Below are 11,321 nucleotides of genomic sequence, written 5' to 3' on the forward strand. Positions count from 1 at the left end.
AGTCCCAAAAGAAAGAAGATGGTTTTTCCAAGATCCCAGAGTGAGTTATTGGGAGAGCCTGGGCTTGACCCACTCTCCTGATTCCTAACCATCTAGTACAAGATCCTCATTTCTCTTCCATCCCTAGCTCCTATCCCAAGCTACCTGATATCTACTATTTCAGCAAAGAAAAAAAAAAAAATCTTGTCTTTTTTTTTTAAAAATGCCTGGAAGGGATCCCAGGTTCCCAGCTTTAGATTGAAAGAGTTCAAAAAATCACTGAATTTAACTTCCTTATTTTACCATGAAGGAAACTGAGATACAGTAGGCTTGTCATGTCTAGTAAATGACAGAGTCAGGAAAGGACAATCACTGGAGCCAGGTTAGGGTTCAAATCCTACCTCCTCTGACTGAGCCAAGCCACACAATATTAGGCCAAACCTTGCTTGTTTCAAGTACCCCTTAAGCGATCTGGTAAAGAATATAGACCTCTTCTAAGAATAATGTTTTTAAATGAACACGATAAAATACATGAGATTACAAAGGAAATCAAAGGTTGCTAAAAAATTTAAATATATGTGTCATATAGGAATTACTCTTGAACTTTATTAATTAAATGAAAAATTAAGTTATATAATTTATATACAATATATAAATTATAGGTATAGATACACAAGATTGCATATACAATTATATATAAAATTGCATTATATATACAAAATTGTATATGTAAATATACAATATAAAATTGTATATACAAGTATAGAAATTATATGTCAAATTCCATTATATATTTAATACATAAATTATATGTTAAATTAAATTATATATTAAATATGTAATATATAAATATATTTACATATATAATATACTATCATACAATGTGAATATGTTTTATATTTAAGTATGTGAAATGTGTTTATATATTAAATATATTTAAATGTAATATGTAAACATATGTAAATATATTTACATATAAAATGTTTTCTACAATGTTAATATATTTTTATATTCAAATATATTAAATATGTTTATATAGTAAATATATTTAAATATAATATGTAAATATATTTAAATATAATATGTAAATATATATATATATATATATATATATATATATATATATATATTTGCATTCAAGTTTGTGAACCCTCTGAGATCCAGAGCCCTTAATAGGGGGAAGGGATTTTCTGTCCTCCAAATAAAGGTTCCTTTATCTAGAATCTACTTCTTGATCTTGCTCTTGAGTGAATCCTTTAGTCTCTTTAGCCTCAGTTTTCTCAACTGTAAAATGGGGGAAGGAAGGAAAGAAACGAGCATTTATTAAATGTCTACTATGTTCCAGGCATGGAACTACTTTAGAAATATTATCCCGTGTGTCCTGACAACAACTCTAAGGAGGTAAAATATTATGATTATTGTCATTTTCCAGTTAAGGAAAGGGCAGAAAGAGATTACTTGAGGGCCGCAGAGTGAGATCCAAGTCCAGATTTGACCCGATATTTTCCTGATTCCAGTGCCATCACATCCCACATTTTCCTGACTGTCCAGTCCCATCCAGACACCCCACTCACTGTCCCAAAGGGGGCCAGTCTCGAAGCCCTCTAAGGGTCTCGGAACCCAACGATTGTCTCCCAAGCCAGTGCTCATTTGAAGCCTGCTACTTCTCTGAGGATGTGGCTTTTAAGGAGGCCTCTCTGAAATGGGGAAAATGACAAACCTGGGGGTGAGCTTACCGCTCCCCTTCTACATCCCCATTTGGTTTCTTTCAACCCCCTGGGAATTGTGAAACGGGTGTTGCAGGGACCAGTCCAAAGAAGAATGAGCCCGGATAAGTGCTGAGAAAAAGCATTTTTCTTGGTTTTTAATCAGCCTGAGACAAGACCAAAATGTCACTGTGGTTTGGGGTTATATCTTCTGTGACCTTGGGTGCTACTGCACATGTAGGTCACCTCAAGCACCAGCGAATGTGCAACACGGAGCGCATCCCCTTTCGGCTCCCGCCCACAGAAGCACCAGGGCCTGACCTGCCCAAGCAGGCCAGGAGGAATTAGCACCAAGGAGCTGGAGGCCAATCCTGGAAGAAGGAGATTGGGGACCATGGAGGGAATGGGGGAAGGGAAGGAATTAAGGGTCTCAGCTCTGTCCCCTCCACCGTGGATGCTTCCAGAAGGGCCCATTCTCTTGAGGATCCCTGGGAGAGGTTAGCCAGTCCAGGGGAACTCCCAAGGTCCCTGGGGCCCAAACTCCTCAATTTGTTGGGGAGATATAGTGTGACATCCTTGAACCCCATTTCTAGGCCTCTCTCCCTCACCCCAAGTGACTCTTAGAATCACAGATTTGTAGAACCAAGGTTATTTCATCTAACCCATTTCTGTTCTTCTTTCCTCTTGGGGGTCAGGAAGAATTAGACATCCTCTTCCTTTGTTTTTCTCCCCTTTCCAGATACCCCAGGCCTGCTGGGGGGAAGGGGAAATCTTCCTGTTCTCCTCTCCCTCTCCCTTGCTTAGTCTTGGCCCTTCATAAGTGGGGAGCACCAAGATGAACCCGAAGGCAAGACTGAGTTGTGTTTCCTTAGCACCATGGGAAAAGGGGGAGTTTAACAAGGTGAGCTTCACATTATAGGCCGCAGCCTGCCCTAGGCAGGGGCAGAACAAGTGGAGAGGAGAATGGGTTAGCCTTGGAGTCCCTGGGAAGCTGGCCCATGGAGAAAAAGGAGATAAAGGGGCCCTTGTCTGCCCATCTCTGAGAGAACAGAGGAACAGGCTATTCCACGGGTCAAGGAAGCCTGGAGGCCTCATCAGGGTGGAAACCCAGCTGTGGTCCAGCTGTTTATCAAGGCCTGGCCAGTGGAGGCTGGTGGGAAGGGGAAGGAAACCACCAGAGAACGGACTGCCAGGTGTCTTTGCTTTGAGATCTGGTCCTATTTTACTCTTTATCCACAGACAGATCGTCCCCTGCCTCTGGTCTTTTAGTGTCTATACTTTGGATTCAGTAATGTGGGGGATGGAGGAGGGCAGGAGGGACACTGAGGAAAGGGTGGGAGGGAGTAGGGGGGAGCCACTGCTGGTGGGGGAAACATCCAGAGAGCAGGGGGCAACGGGGCAGGAGCTGGGAGAGAATCATTAGCAACCACAGGCCTAGGCGGAGAAGTGGAGAGACAGAGGGGAGCCCAGAAGGAAGAGAGCTCCCCAGGGCAGGAAGTAGTATCCCCAGAGTACAGTGTCCAGCAGATAATAGGTGCTTAATAAATGCATATGGAATGAATGAATGGAATAATGGAAGGACTATGAAGAAGAGAAGGGAGAAGGGGAGAAGAAAAAAAGGATTGATAGATGAGTAAACTGAGGTCAGAGAAGGAACATGATTTGTCCAAGTGGGAGGGGAGCTGGGGGAGCACCAGGGGGCTTGATTGCCCCCTTCCATGGCATGGTTGAAGAGGTGGAGGAGATGGGAGAAGTGCTGGGAAGGTACAGATTGGGGGGGAGTTGAGGGGGTCACTCGTCCCCTGGCTTGATGAGATGGCCGCTGAAAGTGATGTACGTGTCCACGTCATCGCTGTAGATGGCATTCTCCCGCTGGTGCTTGAAGAGGCGCACCCAAGCGCGGTCCCCAGAGGCCATCTCTAGCAGGACGCTCTGGCTCTGCATGATGCTGCGGTCACTGGGCTGTGCGTACAGGATAACAGTAGGCTCCTCATTGCGCATCAGGTGCAAGTAGGTCTCCTTGAAGTTCCAGGTGTGGACATTGAGGCTAAAGTAGTAGATGCCGGCGATGGGGGCCGAGAAGTGGCCTGAAAACATGTCAAATCGGCCGTCCAGATTGACGAAGACCGTATCGAAGAGCAGGGGCTGATAGTCCTCGGTGCTGTGCAGGGCCTTCTTGCGGCCCACGGAGAAAGCCGAGTACCGTGTCTGGCATGGCTCCCCAGGGCTGCCAGCCTGGCCTTTGGCCCCTTTGGGGCCCTGAGGCCCTCTCTCTCCCCGGGAGCCTTCCTTGCCCATCTTCCCTGGCATCCCAAAGGGACCCCGGTCTCCCTTCTCTCCTACAAAGTAAAGCGCATCAGGGTGAGTGGCTATTGCAGGGTGATAACTAAGGACTACTCCTTCTCCTACATAGGCCATTTCAATCGCCCCAGAATCCATTCCTTCCAAGCAAACATATCTCTACACAGTCCTGTGGAGAACACCCACTCCCAAAGACATCATCCCCCTGTGTCACAACACCACAAATTCCACCATAAAAATTCTGCTTACACACAGCAAGAGACGGTCTGTAGTTTTAGACATGAGGAGGGTTTACGGAGTATTTAATCCCATCCAATCATTTTGCAGATAAAGTTCACTGACTCATCCAAAGTCCCCCAACTGTTAGACGGGCTCTTGTCTCATTGAGAGGAGTAAGACACTCAGTCTCTCCTTTCACAACCTGACGGGCCAGGAGGGGATCTAGATACTGATATAGTGGAGTAGGCAATTCCCTAACGCCATAGGTCCAAAGGAAAAGGAGAGAGGAGCTTCCAGGAGATGGAATACGGAGGAAGATGAGCGAGGTAGCAGAGTAACAGTGGGGAAGAGTAACACAAGTCAGGTCAGCGGACAGAGGCTGCCTCCTTCCAGTGAGGAGGGCGGGCCGTAACGTGGTCCAGAGTGCTTAATAACCACAGCACCAAGGATAGAAGAACATGATACCGAGCAAAGCAAGAAAGCAAGCTGAGAACCCAAAGGGAAACAAGAGAACAGAGAGCCGGGGAAGCTATTTGATTCAATTCGCCCAGTGGATAAAATAGTGGGCTTGGACTTAAGAAGATCTGAGATCAAACACTGTGTGACCCTGGCTAGATTATTATCTCCTCTCAGCCTCTGTTTCCTATGGGTAAAATGGAAACAATTATAACAGGCCCTGCCTCACAGGATTGTGTGAATAAAATGATATTGCCTTAAAACAGCTAGTTATTCTTGTAGTCACCCATAATGCAAGGCTCATTCTAGTTATGATTTGAGGCTTTGTTTTAATGGATTGTAATCGACTCTCTGGCAAAGATCCCGGCTAATAATGACACCCATTAGAAAGAGGGTTGTACCCCCTGCTTTGCTAAAGAGGTGACAGAAATGTGATGATAGAGTAGAAGCTCCATTATCTTGGGAATCAAAAGGACCCAGGTTCAAACCTCCCTATGGATTGGGATTTAGAGGGTGCAGGTCCAAATCTTGGTCTGCTGCTCACTACCAGGGAGATTGTGAGCAAATGACACATCCTCTCTGACCCTCAGCTTCTTCCTCTGTAAAATGAACTGATCAAAATAGATGACCCATGAGTTTTAAATCTCTTATACTGTGAAATTTCCTCTGCTATTCTTCATTTCACAATTAAATTTTATTTTTATAACAACAATATTTTTTATTGTTTTATATATATTATATACATCACATATATATATATGATGTATATAATATATATAACTAAACAATCAATTTCTTCTCACCATTCTTACTTCTCAACATTTACCCTGCTGTTTACTGAATTTTTGTGAATCAGTTCCATATCCCATACTTTGTTATCTTGATACTTTCAAGGGAACTGAATGCACTAGGGAGGATTAGAAATGAGTCAAATATGTGTATTGCCAGGGCCTTAGCTTTAGGAAGAGATGGAATCATTATTTAAATTATTGAAAAGCCTCCAAAGGTTGAACTCGGTATACATGCGCTCAATACTGGTTCTGAGTCAGAGGTTAATCTTGTGGGCTCATCCGGGATAATAGTTTTAGTAGAGGAGGGAATACTGCTAAATTATCTGTTTTAGCAATGTCCTAGCAGGCAGCATGCATCAGCACTGAGCTAGTTGGAGGGATATTTCAGCAGGCACCAAGGCAGAAATGAGCACGGCCAGGAGTGTTCTCTTGGAAATTAAGGGATAAGGGACAGTATGGCTGCCCAACTTGGAGAAGGACCAGTTCTAGGACTTGCTTCTAGATTTAGAAAGGGGAAGAGTCTTATAGGGTATTTAATTCAACCAGCCCCCAAGGGCCATTGGGGTGTGTGTGTGTGTGCATGTGTGTGTGTGTATGTGTGTGTGTGTGTGTGTGTGTGTGTGTGTGTGTGTGTGTGTTGTTTTGGATAGAGACCAGATAGAGCTAAACCATAACAAGGGTATCCTTGTGAGGATTTTGCACATGGCTGCAAATTCTTGGGTGGGGATAGAAGGTAGTAGGGAAAGCATCCAAGAAAGGACACAGACTAACTGTTTAAGAATCTTCTCAGATCCCCAGTGAAATAATTTAGAAAAGTAGGCATCTAGAAATTTGTGCCTAAATCCTCCACTCCTGGCCATGTCTCTAAACAAGCCTCTGGACTATGGAGTAGGCAATGTAGCCAGAAGGATCTTACCATGGACAATTATCATGCTTCAAGGCAGCAGGTGTCCATTTGGCTCAACAGAAAGTCTGGCTAGAATATGATGCAGCTACAAGGCAGCGGCCTGATGCAGAGAATAGTAAGGGACTACCAAAGAGCCTCCGGGGATCTATCTTTGGCACTACACAAGCCTTGGAGAGCCAATGCCCGGGAGTTTCGGTCCTGGAAGGGCTGTAGTCACTGTTTAGACACTATCGTGTCATTGCACCTGGAGAAGAGGCTTCCTAACAACCTCCCAAGAGGAAGCATGATGCTAATGTTGGAGAAGCTTCTACCAACAATTATAATTGAAGGGGCCACAAGAGGCTTATCCAAATGAACAGGAGCATTAGATGTGGTGATCCTCTCTGCTCCATCATCTGAACTGGTGGGATTGATCAGAAAGAAAGAGGCAGAACCCATGGGTAAACTGAGGCCCAGGGAGGGGAACTGGTAGTGAGCAGAAAAGTCAGCTTTCCAACCCATATCTGTAGACTTTATACCTAAAGCTCTTTCTAGTAAATATCCTCCTTCACTCAGAAATTGCTGGTAAAATTAGGAAAAAAATATAATATAACATAATAAGCAACCTTCTATGTGTGATATAGAATAATATAATAAGCATATTTTCAATAACAACAGAAACATTTTCATGGTAGAATAGAAGCTCCATTATCTTGGAAGCCAAAAGGACCTGGGTTCAAACCTCCTTATTAAGATTAGCGTGTGATAACTCTCTCTAACTTGACTGAGGCTTAGTTTATTAATTTAAAGAATTGGGGATTTAGGGCAGCTAGATGGCACAGTGGATAGAGCACCAGCGGGAAAGTCAGGAGGACCTGAGTTCAAATCTGGTCTCAGATACTTAACACATTCTGGCTGTGTGACCCTGGGCAAGTCACTTAACTCCAAATGCCTCAGCCAAAAAAAAAAGAATGGGGGATTGGACTCTATATAGGAAATATGAATTTGTTAAAAACAATTTTAATCATATTCCAAAATAGTTGGTTTCCTTTGTAATTCTAGGGATTTTTTGTTTGTTTGTGAGGGCTGCAATGAGTTTGACCAGCCTGTCAGAGGAATGTCAATGGAATCACTGGGTCTTTCTTCTACCTTTGTCTTATGGTAGACACCCCTGGAACAATGTCCTGGGAGAGGTGATGTCTTAAGCCTGTGTCAGCACCGGACAGGAAGCATGGATGTTCCAAGTCTGTGCAATGTGGAAGTGGGAGGGTGAGGAAAGGACAACAAACTTGGGGGAGCACTAGAAATATGGCGTGCTGGCCCCTGAATACCCATTTAGTGGCTTGGTATTGAGAGCATGCTCCTTGCTCTAAGAAGCATGTCCCATTTAAAGGAAAGATTTGAAGGAAGTGGGGCAGAGATTTACTTTCCTCTTGTCTGAAAAAGGGAGATTGGTTTCCAAAAGCTTTCTAGTTCTAAATCCTATTGTCCTATGACTCGATGGTCCCAATAGGCTGGCTAAAACTACTGGACAGTTGCTTTTCCTAAGTAGCTGGAAATATACAGAGCACTCTGGGAAAGTTGCCCAGAAGGCTGCTGGGATTCTATGTATCCCAGAGGGGGCTCTGGAAGGTTATAGAACAGTATTATATAACCACCACATGAGCCTTTTGAATCATTGGATATCTACCCTTAGAAAGGACCCCAAGCCCCCCGTCCTATGTATTCTCCCCCACCCAGATGCCCAGTAGAGGGCAGAAGCATGTTAGACACTCACCTTTCAGGATGGTAATGTTGATGTAGGGTCTCACCTCAGGTATCACATAGGGGACAGCAGATGGACTGGCCATTTCAGGGTTGAGGGACTCCGATTCTTGGCAGCATCGCCGGCAGCCCCCCGGCACTGGGGAAGGTGTCTCAGGTGCGGGCTCCTCGGTGGGCATCCCAAGCACCAAGAGTGGGAGTAAGAGGGCAGCCCATCCGGGAGACAGGGAGGCTGTCGCCATGGCGACCTAAATGAGGAAGTGCAGGGCCAAAAGCCCAAAGGAGAAAAGGGGGAATGGTCTTGTCATCTGGGATAGAAAATGACCCCGGTGATAATCTGACTCTTTAACAACTGGAACAGTTCAAAAGGTCAATGGGCCCCATCCCTGGAGGTTTCCAGACCAGGAAGGATGACCACTTGCCAGATTTGTTGTGGGAAAAATGCCCAATGAGATCAGCTTGGACTAGATGGCCTCTGCAACTCTATTCTCCAATTCTAAGTCAATTTTTTTTAAGTAACAGTCACACCAATCATCTCTATTCCGTGGTGATCCTGATTTAGTCTGGGAATTGGGCACAGGACTGACCCTATGGATCAGCAGAGGCAGCTTTTGAATACCAGGATGTAACAGTCCCCCAAGAACAGCATCACCCCTGGCCCTATCTTAGTTCCTGATTTCTGTTCCATTAGAATGACTTCTTTTTGTAAAGAGCTCTAGGAAATTTCTGCAAAATTGGCTTTATGAGCAAGAGGCAAGAAAGTGATTGAATTCAACAGCACCTCTCTGGAACCCAGGGCCAAGGCCAGCTTTCCACCCCAAACCATCTGTAAGAGCCTTTTGGCTCCAGACCCCAGGACTTCAGCTAAGGCCAGTGGGGCCATTCGGGGTCAGAGTGATGGAGCAGAGAACAAGAGAGTTGAGAGAGAATTTTATTTTCAAGGTTCCCCCTCCATCCCCACCTTTTTTCAATTTAAAACCATTTGGACTATGCCTATAGGAATCTCCAGGAAAAAGCAAGCCTCAGTCTCAGAGAATTAGAAAAAAAGAACAAAAATCTACTAAGTTATCAGAACTGGGAAGAAGGTCCCACTCTACCCCACCAGAGAGCCCCTGATTTTCTCCTCCAAGTACAAGGCTAAGGACAGGACAGATCTGCCTTTTTCCTTTGGGATCAGACCCCAGCTTCCCAGCTCCAAACCCTCTCATCTCCTCATCGGCCCCCCAGAATCCCATCTGGGCTGGCAAGAAAACATCCTGCAAGATGCAGAGGAGAAAGAGTCAAAGTCAGTCTGTGGCTGTGTGACAGGGCTGTGTGGCTGATGCTACCTTGAAGGACCGGCCTGAGGGATGCTGGCTTTAGAAGGGGGAGGGTATCCTCATCCTCTTGGGAGTCCAGAGGGAAGGAAATGCCCTGGAAAAGCCCCACTTCCTTCCTCCCCTTTGTAAGCTGGATCTCCCACCTACCCCCCAACAAAAGTCATTTGCTTAGAGTCCCCCCCACCCCACCGCCCCCACTCCAACCCACTTATTCTGCAGCTGGAGCTAATGATGAGTCAGAGCTGGCTAGTGCTGAGGGTCTGGAGGAAGAGGAGCATGGGGAAGGCAGGAAGGAGGGGAATCCCTCAGGGTCAGGGGGCATGGAAGGGGTTGCTCATGGTCCAGGCTCAGGCTTGTCAGGGGAGGAAGGAGGTCATTGGGTGTCAAGCAGAAAGAGACTTCAGACATCATCTTAGTGCAGTGCCTTCAATGAGCAGAAACCGAGGCTCAGAAAGGGATCGCCTTGCTCCAGAGAGCAGTGGTGGGGTCAGAATTCGAATCCAGGCCTTTTGACTGCAGTGGGAAAATCAGCAAAGAAGGAGGAAGAAGAGAGGATGGAAGGCAGGAAGGAGAGCCTCGGAGCAAGGGGCCTCTCCTCCAGTGGGAAGTCAGCCAGTGAGGGGGAGGGCTGAGCCCCTCCCTCCACACAGCTCTCCAGGGGAGGGGGCTCCCCACTTTCTCCCACCCCACTCATGACTCACCATGAAGGCCGGGCTGAGCGGCTTAGTCAGGCCCAGGGCTGCTGGTTGCCTCTGGCTCCCTGGCCCATCGCTGTAATAATAACTCTGCTGGCACCAGGACCCGGCCAAGGCGGGCGGGAGGGAGGGAGGGGACCGAGCTGGGTCCCAGGTTTCCCCTCCTCCTCCTCCTGGCTCCCTCCCTCTTGATCCCTCCCCCCTTCCTCCCAGCCCTGCTCTGGTTTGGCTCTGACGACTTGAGGGTTAGATTTCCCAGTTTAACTCTTTAGTGACTTGTGGGACTGGGCCTTGGGAACTGGGGTGGGGGTGGAGAAATTCCAGTGGGCCACCCCATCCCCCTGCAAGTAACGGGCTTCCTGCTGCAGCCACGTCAGCAGTCACTGCCCCTTCCCAGAGCACCCCCCGCCCAGGCCAGACTCAGCAGGGGTGGGGTGGGGGGCTGAGAAACTGGCTCCCACGTCCCAATCACTGTGCCTGAAGTCCCCCCATTAGAAATAGGCTTCCCTTGGGTTCAGCAGGGCTCACAAGTCCCCTGGGAGCAAAGAACATTGCTTGGGAATCAGATACAGGCGGAGGAAGTTGGGTAGGAGAAGAGCTACAAGCCAGGAAAGGGAAAAGGAGACTTTCCAGCAAGGCTTTTTGCAGAGGGATTGGAAAGAAAGGGGGCTGTGAGAGGGGCTCCTCTCCCCTCCAGGGACCTCCACGCTGCCAGTCTTAGGAGGAGGGGCAGGGAACAAGGCTCTCTAAAATGCCCATCTATGGCCAAGGTTCTGAATGGGCAGCCAGGGACTAAGGGGGGTGACCCTGGGAAGGAGAGCAGGACTGGATAAAGGGGTGAGGGATGGTCCTTGGCAGGGAGAACAGAACAGTGAGATAAGCGTTAGAAGGAGATAAGGGGGATTTTGATCTAATTCTGCTTCTAAGCTTATTTTCTGGGGTGGAGGAGGGTTCTGGGGGATGTCAAAGCTGCCTTAAAACTCTCTCAGCTGCCCCATCTCTAGGGAAATGGGTACTTTTCATTTGGGGGTAAAGGGAAGAAGGAGGGGGACATAAGACAGAAGCCTGTCCTTTGGGGATGTCCAAAGTCCGAGCCTTTCCCAGGGCCTCCCAGGTGGAAGCAGAGGCAGAGCTGGAGATCCTGGGAGGATCTGGGGCTAAGGTGGGGAAGAGAACAGCCCCCAAAGGCAACAAACTCATCTGTA

The 11,321-nt window shown here is 46.9% G+C and overlaps 1 protein-coding gene across 1 annotated transcript; it reads right to left on the reverse strand.

Moving 5' to 3' along the window:
* Nucleotides 1-1,817: 1,817 nt before the first annotated feature.
* On the reverse strand, nucleotides 1,818-10,245 carry C1QTNF6 (C1q and TNF related 6). The gene is made up of 3 exons (XM_074271614.1): nucleotides 10,123-10,245; nucleotides 8,116-8,350; nucleotides 1,818-4,024 (listed from the first exon to the last, which is right to left on the reverse strand). Exons 1-3 carry the CDS (start codon nucleotides 10,123-10,125, stop codon nucleotides 3,477-3,479), a joined length of 786 nt encoding a protein of 261 aa, XP_074127715.1. The 5' UTR covers nucleotides 10,126-10,245; the 3' UTR covers nucleotides 1,818-3,476.
* Nucleotides 10,246-11,321: the final 1,076 nt, after the last annotated feature.

The sequence above is a fragment of the Sminthopsis crassicaudata genome, chromosome 5, assembly GCF_048593235.1.
Source record: "Sminthopsis crassicaudata isolate SCR6 chromosome 5, ASM4859323v1, whole genome shotgun sequence".
Lineage (NCBI taxonomy): Eukaryota > Metazoa > Chordata > Mammalia > Dasyuromorphia > Dasyuridae > Sminthopsis > Sminthopsis crassicaudata.

Excerpts from the sequence above, each read along its gene's own strand:
- C1QTNF6 (XM_074271614.1), bottom strand. Across the intron at positions 4,025-8,115 it reads CAACATTACCATCCTGAAAG|GAGAGAAGGGAGACCGGGGT; the intron begins GTGAGTGTCTAA and ends TTTACTTTGTAG.